Source organism: Sinocyclocheilus grahami, unplaced genomic scaffold (genome assembly GCF_001515645.1).
Source record: "Sinocyclocheilus grahami isolate Dianchi unplaced genomic scaffold, SAMN03320097.WGS_v1.1 scaffold451.1, whole genome shotgun sequence".
NCBI classification, from domain to species: Eukaryota; Metazoa; Chordata; class Actinopteri; order Cypriniformes; family Cyprinidae; genus Sinocyclocheilus; species Sinocyclocheilus grahami.
Window position 1 is genome coordinate 148,908 of NW_015505630.1, and position 21,453 is coordinate 170,360.

The window sequence follows — 21,453 nt, forward strand, 5'->3', positions numbered from 1 at the left end:
GAAGGGAACGAGACGCTGCATCTCCCTGCCATAATCCCTGCGTCCCTGCAGGCGCTCGCTTCCGCAGAAGCTAACATGTGCGCTTGCCAGATGCACCTTTATGCTTCCTGGTTGCTGGCGTCTCCCCGCTCGTGATGTCTCGCTTCTCTATTGGACTGATTTCACACATGCTACAGAACGTGGTCTCTCCGGGGGCGTTCCCAAAGCGTTCGACGCAGCGTCTCGTTCCCTTCGGGGAACCATGGTTACATACGTATCCTAGAGATGTTTTTAGGTGTACTAATAAAAAAAACCACTCAACTCTGTGCACATACAGTAATCCTGAAAGATAGCAATTCAAATTCAAATTGCTTTCCAATTCAGAAGTGCACTATGCATCAGATGGTCAGAGAATGGTCAGTGAATCCATCTGAGGCTGAGACTATTAAAAGTCACTGAGTATAGACTTTTTTCTACAGGTGAAGGAGACTGTCAGGAGAGCGAGAGAAGAATAAGACTGAATTTGCATGCACTTTACCGCATAGGAAGTTTTTGATGGGGTTTTTCAAAACACATTTTCTGGAGTTCTTCCTTTAATGTGCATCCGTCTCTCTTTCCTCCTTCTCTCTCTGTTCTGCAGTGTGCAGGATTTGTATAGTTTGGCTTCTGGGAGTGACTTGAGTTTTTGTGTTTACCCACTGTGTGTGTAGGGATCAGCGCAATGCACCAGTGCTACCTGAAAACACACAGTGATACACTTTCTGTCTCTATTTCTCACAGACAAACAGACACAATCAAATACAGACACACTCATAAGGCTCAGCCTCAATCTTTTCAGGATTTACACACAATAATGACAATTTTCTAGAATTTTCTGTGTGTCAATGTGAAAACGAGACCTGTAACTTCTTTCCATTTCACCTGAAAAACATAGGCTAAACATGTTAATGCTTTCTCCTAGGCTGCCAAGTTGGTGTTAAACTGACTGGCAAGATGGCCTCTCAGTCTGACCAGCTGAGAAGTGCCCAAAGCTCCTCTTAAACAGGCTGATGTTTTTTTTCTTTTGCAGGGATGGTAACGGTCACAGCGAGTAACTGCAAAGTAATTGTATAAGTAACATCATGGTAACAATGATGCAATGGTAACAGTGCTAGATATATTTCTGGAAAAAGAGGGATGAGTAAGAGATGGAAAATGCAGATGCTCACTGGGAGAATGAGCGAGAAGAACACACAGGGAGGAAGAGACAAAGAGGCAGCAGGAAAGAGATGTTCTCATATTTATTTGATGATGGAGCAGAAGCTTTTACTGGCAGGGGTAAAGAGCCCTCTCCTCTGTTAGAGAAACAGTCCCAGATAGACAAAGAGCTAAAACATTCATCCTCTACATACAGCACACACACACACACTGTATATACTGTATATATACAGTGCTGCTTGAAAGTTTGGGAACCCTTTAGAATTTTATTTTTTTCTGCATAAATATGACCCAAAACACAATTAGATTTTCACACAAATCCTGAAAGTAGACAAAGAGAATCCAATCAAACAAAGGAGACAAAAATATATACTTTGTCATTTATTTATTGAGAAAAACGATCCGGTGTTAAATATTTGCGAGTGGCAAAAGTATGTGAATCTTTGCTTTCAGTATCTGGTGTGACCCCCTTTTGCAGCAATAACTGCAATAACGTTTCTTGTAACTGCTGAATAGTCCTACACAATGGCTTGTAGGAATTTTGGCCCATTCCTCAGTACAGAACCACTTCAACTCCACATGATTTTTTAGCAAACTGCAGATGGGCAGCAATGTTCTTTTTGGAGAGCAGTGGCTTTCTTCTTGTGACTCTGCCATGGACACCATGGTTGTTCAGTGTTCTCCTGATGGTGAACTCATGAACATTAACATTAGCCAATGTGAGAAAGGCCTTTAGTTACTTAGAAGTTAGCCTGCAGTCCTTTGAAACATAGTGTAGGGTGACCATACGTGCCATTTTCCCAGGACGCGTCCTGGCCAGGATTTGTTTTGGCTTTGTTTTCATGCTTGCTGAAGGTAATGATCGAAAAGTAGTTTGACCAATAACATGCAAGCATTGTACATAATGGACCAATCATGGCGTGTGAGAAGGTGGGATCTACAGTCAAAGCGATGCAATTACGCGTACGTATTAGGTGTGTTCGACTTAAAAGCAGTGCAGCTCAGACCGATCAGTGTTTGACATCAAAGTACCTCGAGAGCGTTTCGAAAGCATAACTGTCTGTATGCTACTTTGATGTCATACACCGATCAGTCTGCACACGCAAACAAAGCCAAAACCTAGATATTTTAGGCAATATAGAAATCCTGGCCAGGACGCGTCCTGGGAAAATGGCACGTATGGTCACCCTAGCCCAAGGCCTAGACAAACACACGAATGAGTGAAGATGCGGGGGGAAAGGTATGTGCAGAAATTACTGATTATCATGAACAAATAGAAATGGGGGCAGAAATATCAGTTTGTGACCAGGCAGACCTTGGCAACTCCGACTCCTGTAAAACGGGCCTCCAGCAGCTCCTGCCTGCGAGGATCCAAGCTGTGCAATTCCTCCATCATGGCTGTGAGAGAGAGGAAGAGAGAGTGCATGACATTATGTAGCCATAGTGATGCTGACAGACTGATGGGACAGTAATGTGCATGACATGTTGAGTCATGTGTCCTCGATACAGGTTTTCCAGGGCATTCTGAGATTCATGACTCAGCCTCCCTACCACCACTACTCCATCATTAACTCACTCCCACCTAAAGCCATATCCTGTAGATAACTTACAAAAAAACCCCATGATCATGCAAGATCTTCATGTCAATCCACATGCAACACGTGGCCTGCAGTGCATTTAACAAAGAAACATTGATTTTTAATCAATCAGACTTGTTTTCGACCAGGAAACAAATGCAATCAGCGCAAAATCATACACTATAATTAATATGATCGGAGAAGGTGGCTGACGAGAAAGAAAAAAAACAAATGCACAATGAAACCTGAACAACTCTATATACTTCTTAACTAACTAACTAACCAACCAACCAAACTACACAACATTAGAGCAACCACCGATCTATATTTTAGGTAAATCTCATCCGTTAAACGTCCGACATGATTTAAACACCTAACTCAATGGAATTTGTAACCACTTGTTCCAGCATATTGTATATTATTTCAAGATTAAATGATGAATTGGCATGGTTAATAAGTTATCATACTGGCTCCATCATTAGATGTGTACGATTGAATTAAATAACGGATAACTTACAGAAAATAGGAAAACAATAAGGTTTCAAAGGACGAAGAGGTTCGCAAAGGATCAAAACAACAGAAACTGCATCTAAATACCGTCTCAGTAAATCTTTACCCCTGGGTTTTGCTTCTATTGTCTGTTGTTTCTTCAATGCCCTGCGAATTCTTCTGCGAGCCTCCTTAAACCGCGACATTTGTCTTTGTACCTGTATTATCGGGGTCTTTTCACCCTCTTACCGTTTTATTTTCTCTCTTTTCTTCCTCCTCTGGTCTCCCGTCTCGCCCTTCCCGTCTCAGCCCGACATCTCAGCACTAGGCCTTAGCCGAATCCCCGACCCTCGCCTGCGCTCGGTGTCTGCTGTGTCGCTAGGGGACGCCAGCTCCGCGTCCTACCGTAGTCCGAGGACTGCGAGACCTCCGAGGCCTTGATCTCCGAACCCGCCTTTCTCCACTGGCCTTCTGCGATTTCTATTTTCTATCAGATCGGAGGCATGTGGTACCTCGCTGCAGATCCACGCCTAACGATTTTCCATCCAAAATGACACGATTCGCTTCGAAGTTAGTTAATCGTTGTCTTGTTTTGAGATATTTTGTTTCTCTTGTTTGTCTTCGCAGCTCTGGGTTAGCACCGAACCGGGATCAAGTCTTGGAATGAAAAATCGGCTCTTTAAATTCCGTTCCACCCGAACATCTCCATTTACAAATATTAGGTGATGTAGATGAACGAATACTTTTCCCAATCAGATTAGTGAAATCAGAATCGGTTCGGTTCTAATTTTTTGCAATGTAAACAATAATCGGTAAATCTCATATTTTCTCGTGAGATTGTGCAAGACATTTCTACCTTTCAACCACGCCCATTTACATTAGCAAACACTTAATGAAAGAAAAAAAAATCAATACATTTTTTTCTGTGCTTTTAGTATAGGGTTTTGAGCAGTGCACTTGCAGCTTTATAAAAAAAAATATTGCCAACTATACTGTGGAGAAGTTTTTTGCTCAGCTTTTCAGTCAGAAATTATGAAATAAGGCTTATAAAACCTGAAGTGGAAAAAGGTGTAAAGTTAAAACTCATTGGACAGTGACTCAAATTGTCCTGTATTATTGTGATAATTTAGAAGGACACATGAATGATTATTATGATTAATTACTATTGATATCACATCTCAAAGCATGTGCAAAATGTAAAATTTAAATAAAAGTACAATGAGAATTTATTTACTTCAATCAAGTGTCGGTCACTTTTAATAAAATAGTCTGATGAATGAAAAAATTTGGAAGTTCACATTTGATTTAAACCATTTACATGTATCCAGTTTGCAATTATCCCTGATATTTCCAGCTTTTCCATATACATGGCAATCCAGTTTCATTTAGTGACCACAAAACAAACCATAATAATTAATTAAAGAGCCAATGAAATGAAAAATTTGAGTTTTGTGACTTTTAGCCATATATTAGCTTTGTAACTGGTAAATGAGAAAGAAAAAAAACGAGAAGCTGAAATTCAGAGAGAGGCTTTGATTTAATACATCATGTAGTTTTTATTCATAAGATTAAAAAATGTCCTTAAAAACATGTGATAGACAAAGTTTAAAGTCCTCAGGTGCATCATGGGAACTCATCATGTCCTCCATCAACATTCCCAAGTAGGCTGCATAAGATTGAGTCTCATACCAGTCAGCGCGTTCAATCACATGTCAGCACCGCAATCCCCCCTGTTGTTGCAACCTGTCCATCATCTTTAAAACAACCATATCACAATATTCTCATGGTTCAGCCCAGATGTTCTCGATCTCTCCAAATAAGCGGTCTTGATTCTAAGGGGGCACCAGGACCTTGCGATACTTGCACTGTACCCAGACTCTGTACATTGTCAACTGTTTTCCTCTGTTCACCTGTAAGCGTCGGTCCACTAAGTTCTGCACCTTCTCCAGGTCGGCACTGGAGAACAGATCATGCAGCTCATCTACAGGAAAATGACAAAAGTCAGACAAATATCTCTGCAAATGTGTGACATCCCATTATTATTGTATTCATATTTTAGAATGACTTTTTCATGACATATTGTGAAACCAAAGTGTATTCATCAAACAGAGGTTATCTTATTAGACTGTACAAGTGTACAATGCAAGTCAGAACATGCATTTACCTTGTGTGAAAAAGTAGACACGTGTTCCATCCCCTCTAACGTAGAAATTTTCCGACAAGCACCTCCCTGATAAAGAAAAGAACAAGCAATTAGGTTTTTGTTGTATTTAAGATTATTGCCATATCAGCTTAATTTCATGGCAGATACAGATTAAACATTCAATAAACACAAACAATCCAACAAATAATAAATTTACTGAAAAACAAAATATATGACTGAACCAATTTATACATACCTAACTCTATTAGAGATTTTTTTTTTAATTACACTTGTGATAAAAATTGTAAAAGTTTCTCTGGGTTCATCTTATAAATTAACTCCTCCAAAGTTTAGCCTGAAAAAAATAATTGTCTTATGAGGATAAAAGTGCAATATCGACATTTTGGCCTGCAAAATATGTTAACGCAGACATTTTTACTTGGTGCATTTTCAAGTGTTTCGAACACGATGCAAGACAGCCTACTGCAATCCAGACATGACCTACAGATTTTCTTTTGAAAAGTTACCTTGAAAGGCATAGACTTTTCACATGTTTATTTTGTGATAATGTACTATACATTACCCTACTTATTACATGGTTACATTTTGAATAAATAGACATGAAATAGTTGCTTGAGTTAAATATTTTCAAGAGTGATGCGAGAGACATGAAATTATCACAGCAGTGTAAGAAAGTCCATTCAATCTAGCAACAATAAATATAACAATAAAGTTTTAAAAATTGTTCCAATTCAATGATTATAGTGAAGTCCACATCACAACTATAATGATAACACCACAGAGGAACAATATCATTGGAATAACTTTCAGAATGTTCTTCTTTTCTAGCCGATAAACAAAAATATTGACAATCAGTCAATCAGAACCCACCTGACTTTAAAGAGCTCAAGCATTTAAAGCAGCAGACGACAAAACTGCAGGGCGCGCTTATAATAAACAGAACGTTATGATCTGCTGGTGTAGACGCTAATATCTTTATAGTTATTGTTCTTGGTGTGAACAGCCTTAACGGTCACTAAGCAAAAAATAACTGACAAAACGCCATGATGGACCAATCAAAATTACATAATGCCCACCACCAGTTTCAATCACTTTAAAGCAATGGCTTTCATCCTTTTTGACTCCAAGGCTTCTTTTTGTCCAGGACAATATTTAAACGCCTTCCTATCTAAGCTGAAATGTACTTCTGGTGTTTCTGTTGTAATAAAAATAAATACATTCAAAAATATGTCTGTTTATCTTTTTGAGTTTTTTTTTTTTTTACCATTTTAATTAAGATTATGTTAATATAACTACACTTAAATCATTTTAAGACTTATTAGGCCCCCCCCGCAAAGTCCTCCTAGTTGAGGACCACTGTTTTAAAGGTTACGTGCTTGATGAAAACAGTGCGAGGCATTGTTCATTTCATTGCTCACTCAGTGTCATTTACACTCACTTCTGAGGATGCAGGGCAGACAGCATGAATATGAGGACAATGACATCCAGACTGTGGTCTGGTATTGGATACTCTGCAGACGCATCACTCATATCATGGACAAACGCATGACAACACGACGGGTCATATTCAGGATTTGACTGCCAAAAAATGAATCGAAACATGCATAAAGATCATCTATAAATGCAGAATGCAGATTTCTTAAATAAATTTTTAAAAAATTGATGAATGAAGCTTCCTGAAGCTTACTTTGACAAGGTCAACAGCCGTGCTGGAGAAATCACAACAGTAAACAAAGAGTCTTGGATCACTGTAATGCAAAAAGAAAAGTTATTTAATCTGTGTGGGTGACAAACACTGAGGGCAGGTCTGGTTGGTTTGTATCTGGACTTACTTGTTGGTTTTTAAGATGGGAAAGACTGTATTGCCTACTCCACAGCCCACCTAAAGACCCTAAAACACATACACAGGAGAAAATGAGGCTGGGGCTCGCTACTGACAAGGCTTTCATTTTCATCAAGGCTTTTCACCACAGAATAGTTGACCCAAAATTTAAAACCATCATCCTTACGCACTCTCATTCCATGTAATGAAAGTGAATGGTGAGTACAACTGCCACTGGTCCTCATTCAATTTCACTGTATTAAAAAAAAAGCATGGACGTTCTTCAAAATATCTCCTTTTGTGGTCCATGCCAGAATGAAAATGAGTAATTAATTTGACAGGATTTTGGGGTGAACAAACCCTTTAAATACATCTACCACGTAAAAAAATTAAATCACCTCCAGGATGCGATAGGATGCAGAGGCTCCAGGAAATTCGGTGTCATTGTGAGTCGAGGGAACATCTTCAACATTTAACAGATTCGCCTCAGCGTCTTGTGGAGGCTTTTGTTGAGGGGCCAGCTCAGGAAACTCTGTAAATTGCCAGTGGCGATCCTTGAAGAAGCGGTTCTCGTGAATGGTGTAGAAATCATTCCAGTACTCATTGGCCCTGCTGTCAAACCCCTCTGAAGGAGATACAAACAAAGAGCACATTTAGTCAAAAAACAACAACACCTGGATGATAAATTTAAACAGCATTTTTGGAAACTGAAATAAAGATGAAATTAAATAAAAATATTAGAATTTAAAAATTCTAAATTAAAAATGTTGGCATCGCAAATAACTGCAATAAGTTACACAAAAATAAATTCAAGCTAAACAGAGAACATATCAAAAGCACATAAAATTAAAATTGAAAAGTGAAAGTATAAACATAAAAGCTCATTTAAAATATTTATAGTACATTAATAATACTAAAATAACATACAGAGTTCCATCATGAACAAATGTCTATTTATAGCTTAATTTAATTGCGTTTAAACATCTTTACATTTTTTAAATACATTTTTATTATAAAGCTAACATAGACAGGTGATGGATGAACCTTGTTTTTCTGCTGGGAGAGGTTGACTGTTTTCCTGCACCTTTTTCTGGGCGGCCTGCTCCTGTTCAGCTGACCACTCCACATTATCCCTACAGGAGGTGAAATACCATCACAGTGAGCGACAAAGGAAACAAAACAGGTCTATTAGAAGGATGCACAAGTATAATTGAACAAAACTACAGCAGCACACAGTCCTGTTATGCATCACATACAGAAGCTACAGCTAATCAATGCTTTATGTCATTCTATATAGTCTGTACTCTGATAATGCAAGTACTTTAAATCACTCCATAACACAGCATATTAAAAGCTACAAGATTTTTAGGGTTTTAGTTTTGCGATTTAAATAATAATAGTAATAATTAATTGATAGACATTCTATATAAAAAATTGAAATAAAACTAATAGCAAATTAGATCTTTAATTGAGCAGAAATAGAAGAATATATATTCCCTTAACTTGTCAAGATTTTTCAGTTATTATTTTACAATTTAAAAAATAAAAGAGTTAAGATACCCTGATATTTTCAGGTTGGTACCCTGCGGTTATTTCTCTACTACACAAACATGTCCTCCTCTAGTGTTAGGAGAAAGACAAACCTAACAGCTACTTAGTGAATTTAGCTTGGAAACACCTAATAAGGTTTAAAAAAATAAATAAAAAAAAGACAATCCTATCGAAATGTCCAGAGTGAGTGCCAAACTGATAGCATGGCCAGACAGAGCAAGTGTTTGCAGTCTGGAGTGTGTGAATGAGACAGACATCCAGCCTAACATACCACGCGTTGTGCTGAAACACCTGTCGCGGGTCTGTGAGGAAGCGAGTGCCGAACTGCGGTCGTTTCTGGGCCTCAGCGGAATTCTCCGTGGGTCCATTCGCAGTTTCTGACATGTTTTCTGCGGAGGTAGAACCAACAGCAACAGCAGGAGCCGCCATGCTCATGCGAACCGGACGCACATGATCGTTCAGCGTCAGTGTCTCCGCCCAGTTCAGCAGCTCGCCCAAAGAAACATCGCCACCTATCGACCATTCTGACATAATTTGCACAGACAGTGTGAGAGTGTTTTTCCATATTTACTTTACCGGTGACACAAATGGAGAACTCAAAAAATTACCAAAAAATAAGGTATGAAACATAAGCATAAGCACCATGTTCATACGAAAATTAAGTAAAATTTGCATAGCCTAATATTGCATAACTTATCAAACTCATAAAACTTAAAAAGACAGGATCATATAAGAACTAATATATCATTTTTCCTTTTATCACAATACCACCGTTAAGTTGACTTATGGGGTAAACTTATCTTATTATTTTTGCCCTTTTGGTTTTAGTGGTGCTGTTTAGCAACAACCAGCTTCAATCAACCGAATCAAGTATTCCACAGAGCCGTGTAATAATATATTAATAGACCATAGCCTAGCCCAGTGCTTCCCAAACCTGTCCTGGAGGCCCCCCTGCCCTGCACCTTCTGTATATCTCCCTTATCTAACACACCTGATTCCACTCATCAGCTCGTTAGTAGAGACTGCAAGAACTAAATTGGGTGTGTCTGATTAGGAAGATGGTCCTCCAGGACAGGTTTGGGAAGCACTGGCCTAGCCTATATCATTCATTGTCACTGTAATTAACGATTATTATTGTTGTTGTTTAATTGGGTCGTAGTAAAGGAATTGTAAATTGGTTATTAGGTGTGAATAGTTCTCACTTTAGATTAGGTCACGAAAAATGGGAAAATGTCATTAAGGGCTTTAAACCAGTGCTTGAAGTGGGCCGATAAGTACTTTTAGTCTTGATCGTACTGGCACTTTTTCGTGCATACCGGCACTTCTGACATGTTGCCGGTGTTTAGATTTTGCTACCTCCCATTAAAACAGATGGTAGCATAATTCGATAGCGAAAAGTGCTACCTTTCAGATTTTGCTTCCAGCATGATATTAATAAGGTGTGAGGCTTTATTAACATTTACACCTACCCCAACCCTAAACCTACCCTTACAGTAGGATAAATACAGCGTTGGTAGCATAATCTGATAGGTAGCATTATTTGTCAGAACACCTGTACTCAGAGTCAAAGCATCAGTGTCTGGGTGATTAGAAATGACACTATTAAGCACACTACCCAGGAGGTCATTTGAAACCTGTAAACTTCTGGAAAGTTCAAGGATCCAGTAAGGGAATCCATTAGTAATAAGTAATAAGTTCAAAACAGCGCTAATGCAGAGAAAACAGACTGATTTCATCAGAGATGGCAGAGAGATTAGTGACTCGCGTCCAACTGGCAGTAAATTATACTTTTCTGCATGCATTTGGCTTAAAAGCACGAGTGTTTTATAATGAATGTTGGCTGAAGGTGCCAAGTGGTTTAGATTATGCGCTGGTCAGTGGTTTAGTTATTCTGAATGGATCCGTATAGTAGCATGTACAGTCAGGTTAAGGCAGAAGGTTTAGTGGTCTTTTGGCGTCTCCCTGTGGTCATGTTTGGTATTACAGCTTAACTGGTGCTTATTTTTTATTAAAAATGCTCTAAATCATTTTCTTTCTTTCGTTCTTTCGGCATTATATATATATACATTGAGAAATATGAAAATGGTACCAGCACTTCTTTTTTCCACTTCAAGCACTGCTATAAACCAACCTTTACTGAGCATTAATTGCATTCATATGCACACACACACACACACACACACACACACATATTTGCATATGTGGTTTACCTGGACTCCATACAAACTGCATATTCTATCCCCTAAACCTATCCATCACAGAAAACTATGGTTAGTGTAAGGGGATAGAATATACATTTTGTATAAAGAACACTTAATACTAATCCAATTAATGTAAAATGTAATTCTATATAATATAATAATCTATAATAATGTAAGTTAATGTAATGCAAAGCGTTGGAAAATGTAAAAGTAAAGGGCTGTTTAAAGCACTTAATTAATGACATTTTCATATTTTCTGTGACCTAATCTAAAGTGAGAACTATTTATTGTTAAGTTGTTAACAAAGCATTATCTAACTCTTTACATATGAGCTAATAAAGCCATAATAATTTGTTAATTAGTGACAGTGAAAGAAGAACTCACTATTTGTATAGAGTCCATTAAAGTATTGAGTACAGTTTAGAAAACTATGAATTAACAAAGACTTACAGTTTGCAAATGATTTGTAAGTACTTGTATACTGTGTAAAGTGTTACCTAGTTATAGTTATAGACAGTTTGGTATATTTATATATTCCAACAGAGCTATTAATATATTTTAATACAGCACCAGAGAACCTATAGTGTAACTGCTGCCATGGAAACAACCGTTCCAGAAGAGTTCAGTGAAACTCCAGAAGCAAGTGCATGTCTTGTATCTATGGCAACAAAAGTTTCAGAGGCAGCTGCAGTCTATATGCAAGAATGTGTCAAACTAAGCCTGGAAGCTATGTAAAAGTGTTTACATTTTTTTCTGTCTTGCTTTGCACTTTGTGCTGACACTTCATGCATTAAGGTGGTCATTTCGCATATTCATGAATGCTGAAGAGCGTTCCTATTAGAACAATCTTTTCTTTAAAAATCTTTTTCTCTATGGGCTTTGGCATTCTATGCATTAATGAATCCACTTGTGACTGACAGAGACATGGAATGTAGTTGATATGATCATTATCGGTGCCTGACTGGGATATGACAGTACCCCACTTCTCCTCATCAAACTTGGCATAATCACAGCAGTCATAAACAGTTTCCACATGAGTGAAAGCAGCCCCAGCAACAGGATAGCACCAGTAATAGAGAGACCACCATGACATCAGGAGCCTTAGGACAAAAAATAGCCCAGGAAAGACAGGTTGGGATGTACTGTATATAGCAGTTCATAAGAGGGTCGTATATGAGAATGAGGAGTTATGAGCAGAGCGTCCCTGAATAATATCTGACAATTTCATGCAGCGTAACCTGCTTCTCCCTCACTGACTTCCTTCCTCTCGCCTGGTTCTTTTTATAGTGTAGGGAAAGGATTATCACTAAAATCATTTAGGGCATCTTTATTTACACTTTATTATAAAGATAATTTGTTTAGCATTATGTAAGTGACTTTTTATGTTTTAAAATGTGTCTGTTTTTTTCAACTTTCTCAAATGCATGAAACTTTGATAGCCTAAGTCAGGGGTGCCCAACCCTGCTCCTGGCGATCGACTGTCCTGCAAAGTTTAGCTCCAACTCTAATCAAAGACACCTGCCTTTAATGTTTAAGTGATCCTGAAGACCCTAATTAGTTACTTCAGGTGTGTTTGATTAGAGTTGGAGCTGAACTTTGCAGGACAGTTGATCGCCAGGAGCAGGGTTGGGCACCCCTGGCCTAAGTAATGGCCTGTATGATTATTGCATCAAAAATAAATAAATGAGTAAATAAATTAAGACTTGCTTATCAGTGAATCCTTTTCAGTGAATGGGTTCTGTCAGAATAAGAGTTCAAACTGCTGATAAAAACATCACGAGTAATACATACAACTCCAGTCTATCAATTAATGTCTTGTGAATGAAAAGCTGCATGTTTATAATAAAGAAATCCATCATTAAGGAACTTAATTTTAAACCATTGCTTCTGACCAAAGTTCGAATCCATAATACATAATTCCTCCAGTGAAAGTGTCCATCTACTGTTGTCCTCTCACATCAAAATCCACTTACATTTTTGTTTAGAACTGTTCTGGACTAGTTTTCGCTTGTAAACGGTGCTTGATATTTCTCTCCTGATTCAGACGAGACAAATTTTTCACTGGAGAAAGCAATATTTGTGAGGACTCATATTTTATTTGTTGGGGTATATATATATATGCCTCACAAGATGTTAAATGATGGACTGTAGTGGTGTGCATTACTTGTGGATTATTGTGATGCTTTTATCAGCTAGTGATGTAATGAGGAAGTCGTGGCCTAATGGTTAGAGAGTCGGACTCATAACCCAAAGGTTGTGGGTTCGAGTCTCGTACCGGCAGGGATTGTAGGTGGGGGGGACTGAATGTACAGCGCTCCCTGTTCTCCCACCTTCAATACCACGACTGAGGTGCAAGGCACCGAACCCCCAACTGCTCCCCGCGCAGCATAAATGGCTCTGGGTGTGTGTTCACGGTTTGTGTGTGTTCACTGCTGTGTGTGTGCACTTTGGATGGGTAAATGCAGAGCACTAATTCCGAGTATGGGTCACCATACTTCGCCACATGTCACTTCACACTCACACTAATGCTAAATTTGTCCAAATCTGTTCTGATGAAGAAACAAACTCATCTACATCTTGGATGGCCTGAGGGTGAGTAAATTTTCAGCAGATTTAAATTTTTGGGTGAACTATTCCTTTAATAAATGAATAAAGCCTTAAAAAGGAGTGAAAATAATAGTTATTATTATTAATGTTAAATAAAAGTTTAAAATAGGCTGACCAATTTAGACTTGCAATTAGCACCACATTTAAACATCATAATAATACCTGAAATTCATTTGAAGAACAAAGTCATAGTTCCCCAAAATGTTTAGACATCCAGTTATGAGAAAACTCTTACAGATGAACAGCTGATTGTAGGAACAGTTGTGGTTTCTTGAAGAAACCAGGCTCCCTGTAATTAGGCGCTGCTGATTTGAGTTGCACAAGATGCAATTTGTGTCTTAGTTTTGAAGTGCTTTTTCTCACCACCTGTGAGTCACAGATGAAGCGTGTGCTATTGTTACTCCCATCTTTGTCACACTTCTCGGGAGGCAAGGAGCGAGGAATGAGGAAACACCGAGATAACTTCAATTCACAGTCTTTAATGATCACACAGGGAATGTAGGAGACACTGGAACACAAGGAATGACGTTTGAGGACCGACAAACTCCAACTGAAAGGACTGGGGCTTTTAAACACTGGGTGATTGGGAAAACACAGGTGCAAGGAATGACTAATTAAAGGGAACACAGCACACCTAGGGAGGGAAAACACAATACAAAGAGTCCAGGGGCGTGACATTACTCCCCCCTCCTGGAAGGTGCGTCCTCGCACCGTAGAAACAACATGGGGAGGGGAGTGGGTGGGAACTAGGGAGGAGGCTCAGGAGGATGGAGTCCGGGCCTCGAATGCTGGAGGCGGAGGTGAGGGAGACTCCAACCACGGTGACGCTGGAGGATGGCAGTCCCGCGGGGCTCGCACCGCAATAATGGTGGGCTGAGGGCAAGCAGAGGGGCTGCCAGCTGACAGCAGTGGAGGAGGCTGGAGCGGGTGGGAGGGGGGGCATTTTCGAGGAGCGGCCACTGGAGGGCGCTTTCTAAGAGCAGGCACTGGAGGGCGCTTTCTAGGAGCGGGCACTGGAGGATACTCTGAGCTTGATTCGGGGGCTGGATCCCTCCCCTCTTCGTTTTGGCACTTATGTCCCACCATAGTCAGCACGAATGCTCTGGCAACCAAGGCGGAGATCCACGGTGGAGCCGGAGTGACTGAGGACCAAGGTGGAGCTGGCGGGAGGAAGGAGCCCAACGGAGCCGGTGGGACAGAGCGACGAGGCGCAGCCAGAGGAGTGGAGTCCAGAGGCGATGGCGGGTCGACGCCGGGGCTGGATCCCTCCCCTCTTCGTTTTGGCACTTATGTCCCACCATAGTCAGCTCACCCTCAGCCGTGATGCAGGGGGCGGAGCTCTCTACGCTCACACCATCCACGGCTTGCTCCCTCGTGGTGGGCACGCCACTCTCGCACCTGGTCTGACGGGTTGGGATCAACTTCCGAGGCGATCCTCTACTCAGTCGCTTGGCTTTGCTCTGGCTCGCGGATCGCGGCAGGAAATGGCTCTCCATCATCGGTGGGCTCAGGCTGATGCTCTGTACCGCGGGGAGATGGTGGGCTGGGCTCTGGGTCCGGAGTGGATCCGGCGAGATCCTCCACGGGGCAGATGGTGAGTGGCGACCCGTTTCTCGCCAGAGTCCACTACACGAAGGCGGCGAATTCCTCCCGAGGACCATCTTTGGACAACAACGCTTTGCACTCTGCGTTCAGGCTTGCGTCATAGAAAGAGCAGAGCTCATCGTCCGGATAGCTGGTGATGTTCGCGACCAATAGGAACAGTTTGGTATGGTCCTCGAGAGCTTTGTCTCCCTGCTCCTGCAGGAGGAGGAGGAATTCAGGGCGGGTGAAGGGATCCATGGGGACACAATGGAAAGAAAAACACTGAGAAAAAAACGGAAAACAAACGGAGGGGAAAACACGGAAGTTACTGTTTGGTCGGTCCTTCTGTCACACTTCTCAGGAGGCAAGGAGCGAGGAACGAGGAAACATGGAGATAACTTCAATTCACAGTCTTTAATGATCACACGGGGAACATAGGAGACACTGGAACACAAGGAATGACGTTTGAGGACCGACAAACACTAACTGAAAGGACTGGGGCTTTTAAACACTGGGTGATTGGGAAAACACAGGTGCAAGGAATGACTAATTAAAGGGAACACAGCACACCTGGGGAGGGAAAACACAACACAAAGAGCCAGGGGCGTGACAATCTTGAGGATCTAGACCAGGGCTGCCCAAGCTCGGTCCTGGAGGGCCGGTGTCCTGCAGAGTTTAGCTCCAACCCCAATTAAACACACCTGAACCAGCTAATCAAGCTCTTACGAGACATAATAGAAACTTTGTAGCAGGTGTGTTGAGTCAAGTTGGAGCTAAACTCTGCAGGACACCGGCCCTCCAGGACCGAGTTTGGGCACCCCTGATCTAGACAGAGGATCTTAACTCCTCTGGTGCAGCCATAGTATGTTAACACAGAATCTGTACACATCTTTCACATTTTATGTGCAGATCTGATAATAACAAACATTTCCTGCTGACAACCATGTTTTAAAGAAGATGGCACATTCTGATTGTTTTATCAGTGTTGCAACATTAAATGCAGTGTTGGGGGTAACGCATTACAAGTAACGCGAGTTACGTAATCAAATAACTTTTTTCAAGTAACTAGTAAAGTAACACATTACTTTTTAATTTACAAGAGAATATCTGAGTTACTTTTTCAAATAAGTAACGCAAGTTACTTTTTTTTTTTTTTATTGATTGACAGCTCTCCTGTCCCCATGTTGAGAGAAATCAGAAGATGTTACAGTAGTTCTAAAATAAATATGAATATGCATTAACTCATCTCACTCACACACAAATAAAACACAGATTCAGTATTCCTCAAAATGAATTTAAAAAAAGTGCAACTCAGAATATGACGCAAACCTGCAATAATTAAATGTTAAACAACACAAATATCTTTTATGTATTTAATCCCATTCTATTAACCAATTTCTTTGCTTCTGACCTTCGATGATCCAGTTCATAAGCAAAAATTACTCTAGACAAACATTTGTGTGACTTTTTTTATTGCTGAAGTGTGTTGAAATTTCTTCTTCTACTGTGTGGACATAAATTTACTTTCCCTTCAGCCTGCGGCTTATTCATTTAACTTTTGGTGTGAAAAGGCTTTTATATTTGCCAAAAATATAACTTTTTGTCAGGGGCTGGCGTCTGGTGTTCTCCCTCTCACCACCAGAGGTCGCCATCTCCCATCCTCCCGGACTCTTTCTCCGCCACCTTGACACCACACACCTGGGCACCCACTCACACACACACACACAGCTGTCGCCCATCCGGGACTCCATCACCTGCACTCCACACACCTGTGCACACACTCACTCTCACACAGCTGTGGCCCGTCACGAGGACTATTTAGGCGCCTTCCCCACGCCACTCGGGGCGGATGATTAATGTTGGTATAATGTTTGGTTGATGCGTGTTACGAGCATTATACTGTTTGTTTGTAGTCACGAGGGGTACGAGTGTTTCTAGTGTCTGTTCCGGGACTGATGCAAGCCAGAGGTGGCCGTTTTGCATCAGTGCCCATTTGCGTGTTTCTAGCGTGTCTCAGAGTCTTAGCTCTGTTTATGTTTCTGTTTGTTACCTTTGTTTTCCCTGGCAGTGAATAAAGCCTGCACTTGGACCCAAAACCCTCGTTCACACAGTGTCTTTCCTGACCGCGCCGTGACACTTTTTTATTTTAAAAACAAACAAGCAAGCCCTTTCAAGATTTAAAAAGAAACGCAAAAGTAATGTAACGCATTACTTTCCAAAAAACGTAACTAAGTAACGTAATTAGTTACTTTTTTATGGAATAACGCAATATTGTAATGCATTACTTTTAAAAGTAACTTTCCCCAACACTGATTAAATGTATAGTTCCCCCAAAATGAAAATTTTATCATCTTTTACTCACCATCGTGTTGTTTCAAAACTGTATGACTTCCTTTCTTCTACCACAAAAGGTGATGTTTAGGAGAATTTTCACGCAGATGCTTTGTTATATGATGACACTTAAAACTTAAAACAGAACAATATAGCACAATAAAAATGAAGTATGTGACTCATGAGCTTTGTGTGAGGAGCAGACTGAAATTTAAGTAGCCTATTGGCTGTAACATTTTAAATTTTGGACAAACAGGAATTATAGATGTTAAGCATTTTAGTGCTTCAAGTTAAACTAAATGAAAATTAGAAATTTTGCCTTGGCAACCAGTTAAAATAAGTTTACATTTTCATATATTTTGTTTTATTTCAGTTCATGTTTATTTTATTTCAAGTAACAAAATTGTTATTTCGTTTTAAAAACTCTTGAATACAAAAGCAGATGAAGTGAATTTGTATTGAAGTGAAGGAATATAAGTTGAATATAAAACTGTATATATTTTCTATATGTAGACCACTTTCATGACAAGTAAAACAAACAAGTTTATCATGCAAAATTATTTCTTAAGCAAACTGTAAACTCCAAAGAGACACTTTATAATTAATATCAAAGAGTAGTTTAAAATTCACACTTCATTATTATTTAGGCTACATGGTTGTTACTGTTACGTGCTGGCTGTAGTAAACGCATGGAAAATATTCCACATATAGTCCTTTAATAATAAATCCACAAGGAAAACAACCCTCGGAATCCAGGAACAGGTGAAGTACAACAAACAATAACCTGTAAAGGACTGAAAAGAACAGGGAGTATAAATACAAAAGCGAGGGACTAATAACTTAATAAATGGAACACAGGTGAACAGAATGACATAATCAAGACAACAAGGCAAACTAAGTCAAAGAAAAATCAACACAGAAAACCACATGTAACAGTTACATGTAATAATGACTCTAATAATTGCTTACTCTAATAATAAATGCAGAGAGTGCAGATATTTTGTAATAGCATTACCAAATTAGGCTAGAAAATATATGTAACATTTGAGACTAATGCTTAGAATTGTATATGATTTGATCTATTTCTAAGATTGCATTCCATTATGACACACCCAAGACAAGACATTTATGACTCAGCTTCAGTACTTCCTTCATGCTAACCTAGGCATGGGAAACCAAATCTAACTTCCTCCTGAAGCCTTCAGCATATATCACAGCTGTGAACCACAATTTGCGTTTGCTAGTCAGAGGCAGGTGGGCTTAAGGTCTGACAGACACAAACACACACAAAAAAGCTTATTAATAACATTAAGTCTAAAGCGAATTTGATGTCCAACCACAGCAGGGTCTTACACAAGTGTATTTCCTGTGAGTCACTTACAGGTGTGTTTATTTGTGAATGTGGATGAAACTGTGTTTATTACCTCCTGAAAGATCCAGGCACAGGTCAGATGGATTGACAGACAATCTTTACTGTCGCTCAATCATATGGGAAGTGTTAGACAGATAAACAAACTGGAAGTAGAATCTGTCGCTGTTTCTACAGAGAGAAGTGAAATCTTATGAGCTGTATGCATTCCAGAATTTTACATACCTGTTTCATCATGACTCAAGGAAATGGATTTGAAAACTGTCATTGGAAAAGACATTATCTGCTTTGCAGGAATTGAGTCAGTGGTACGTCCCTCTGCTTCGTTCTTTTCACATTGTAGACAGAGAACAGTAAGTAGCTAAATCATTCCCATTCTCTAAAAATGTTGTTGCAGATGGGTTTATTTTTTTCACACTCCTTATGATCATTTAAAAGTATTTAAACACAACACACTGTACCTAAACCTGACAAACAGGAAAAACAAACTGAACAACATTTTGGCCATCTTAAAATCTGGAATATATTACAATTATTTTTACAAGATGACAGTTGTAAGATAAAGTGAAGTATCACATTTCTAGAGTGACACTACTACAGAGACAGGTTACCAAATTAGATCTTTAAAGGGATAGTTCACCCAAAAATGAAAATTCTGTCATTAATTACTCACCCTCGTGTCGTTTAAAACCCGTAAAACCTTCGTTCATCTTCGGAAAAACAAATTAAGATATTTTTGATGGAATCTGAGAGCTGTCTGACCCTGCATAGACAGCAATACAACTGAAATGTTCCCAAGTCCAGAGACGTAGCAAGGAGATTGGTAAAATAATCCATGTGACATCAGGGGTTCAACCGTAATTTTACGAAGCTACGAGAATACTTTTTGTGCGCAAAAGAAAGAAAGAAAAGGACTTTATTCAACAATTCGTCTCCTCCGTGTCACCCTGTAGCGCCATTTTGGAGAGTATCAGCTGGACGTAAACAGCGTATGCTGTTCTGTGTCAGCTGCGTCACGCCAGATACGCTTCGTTCAGATCAAATCACAACAATGTAAGAAACAGATCCGGCGTGACGCAGTCTAGACTGTAAGGATAAAAGAAACTAGAATACTTTGATCTCCTGAGACCTAAATTGAATAACTCTGCGCGCTGAAAAGACCGAACACGCAAGAGACCTTCATCCGCCACTGGATACCTTCCTTGGGCCAGGTGCACCGGAGCGCATTCACAAAATGGCGGTGACAGTGGAATCTGTTCGCAAAATGGCAGCGACGACAATGCCCCGTCATGTCACAGCTGCCATCCCTGAGTCAAGTCAAGTCACAGTTGATCTTCATGAGTCCAGTCACGTCTCAACTGATCTTCCAGGGTCTCGTCACGTCTCAGCTGATCTGCCAGAGTCTCGCCACGTCTCAGCTGATCTGCCAGAGTCTCGCCACGTCTCAGCTGTTCTTCCAGAGTCTCGTCACGTCTCAGCTGTTCTTCCAGAGTCTCGTCACGTCTCAGCTGATCTTCTAGAGCCTCGTCACATCTCAGCTAATCATCTAGAGTCTCGCCACATTTTAACTGTTCATCCAGTCTTGTCATGTCTCAGCAGTTCGTCCAGAGTCACGTCACGTCACTGCTGATCTTCCAGAATCTCGTCACATCACAGCTGATCATCCAGAGTCTTGTCACGTCCTGTCTGTTTCACCCAGACTATCAAGGTCAGTGTGAGGGATGCACTGCTGGTGTCTGCACGCGCAGCTGGTCTCCCCAAATCCACTCACTCTAGCCCTCCTGTTCCTGAACGTATTCCCCTGTCTGAAGCGCTTCCCATGATGGGGATCGCTTTTTGGTGTGTTTGGGCTGTATACACTACCACAGAACTTCCAGAGATGGCTGTGCTCGCTCCAGGTCCTCCAGAGGTGGCGGCTGAGGCTGCAGAACCCTCCGAGGTGGCGGCGCTCGCTTCGGCTCCTGCTATGGTGGTGGCACCCAGCAATACACTTGTCCTGTAATGGCTATGGAGGCCGTCTGTGAACTCACTTCCTGTCCTGTAACGCTATGGAGGCCGTATGTGAACTCTCTGTCTGTCCTGTTCCAACCAAGGAGGCCACCTATGAACACTCTGCCTGTTCTGTAACGGCTATGGAGGCCGTCTGTGAACTCACTTCCTGTCCTGTAACAGCTATGGAGGCCGTTAGTTAATCCCCTGCCTGCCCAGCCAGAGGCTGCCTATGAACTCTCAGCCCTGTCTGTCACAGCTAGGGATGCTGTCTGTAAATTTCCTGACTGTTCTGTTTCCCCAAATGTGTCTGCTGAACTGTCAAATTGTCCAGTATCCCAGAGTTTGTTTGATTTCCCTGTCTGTCCAGTTCCAATCAAGGAACCTGTTATCTGCCCCATTTGTCCAGTTATGAGCCCAGAAAATATAAATGCACTCCATGTCTGTCTCGTTAACCCTGTCACTGCCATAGAGACCATTTATGAACTGTCTGCCTGTTCAGTTTCAGTCAATGAATCTGCTCCACCAGTTCCAGTTAATGAGTCCAGTTATGAATTGTCTACCGATCCAGTTTTCCCCAATGACTCTGAACC

General features: G+C 40.6%; 1 protein-coding gene and 1 long non-coding RNA gene across 2 annotated transcripts in view; one reads left to right on the plus strand and one right to left on the minus strand.

The window, feature by feature from the left end:
* The window catches only part of LOC107552469 (uncharacterized), a 21,927-nt gene extending 2,167 nt beyond the window's left edge, over positions 1 to 19,760 (plus strand). The window contains exons 2-3 of the long non-coding RNA XR_001604857.1: positions 2,466 to 2,477; positions 19,750 to 19,760. This is a non-coding gene — a long non-coding RNA (uncharacterized lncRNA). The remainder of the gene's footprint in view (positions 1 to 2,465; positions 2,478 to 19,749) is intronic.
* Positions 4,774 to 9,343, minus strand: LOC107552468 (methyltransferase-like protein 2-A). Its single transcript, XM_016234352.1, has 8 exons — positions 9,051 to 9,343; positions 8,273 to 8,361; positions 7,627 to 7,853; positions 7,239 to 7,288; positions 7,094 to 7,154; positions 6,845 to 6,984; positions 5,407 to 5,472; positions 4,774 to 5,223 (listed from the first exon to the last, which is right to left on the minus strand). Exons 1-7 carry the CDS (start codon positions 9,308 to 9,310, stop codon positions 5,442 to 5,444), a joined length of 858 nt encoding a protein of 285 aa, XP_016089838.1. The 5' UTR covers positions 9,311 to 9,343; the 3' UTR covers positions 4,774 to 5,223; positions 5,407 to 5,441.
* Positions 19,761 to 21,453: the final 1,693 nt, after the last annotated feature.

What these genes read in the sequence shown, in the direction of transcription:
- LOC107552468 (XM_016234352.1), bottom strand. Translation starts at nt 9,310, where the DNA reads ATGTCAGAATGGTCGATAGGTGGCGATGTTTCTTTGGGCGAGCTGCTG. An exon ending in CCCATCTTAAAAACCAACAA is followed by an intron (nt 7,155 to 7,238) that starts GTAAGTCCAGAT and finishes TTTGCATTACAG; the next exon opens with TGATCCAAGACTCTTTGTTT. An exon ending in CGGCTGTTGACCTTGTCAAA is followed by an intron (nt 6,985 to 7,093) that starts GTAAGCTTCAGG and finishes ATTTTTTGGCAG; the next exon opens with TCAAATCCTGAATATGACCC.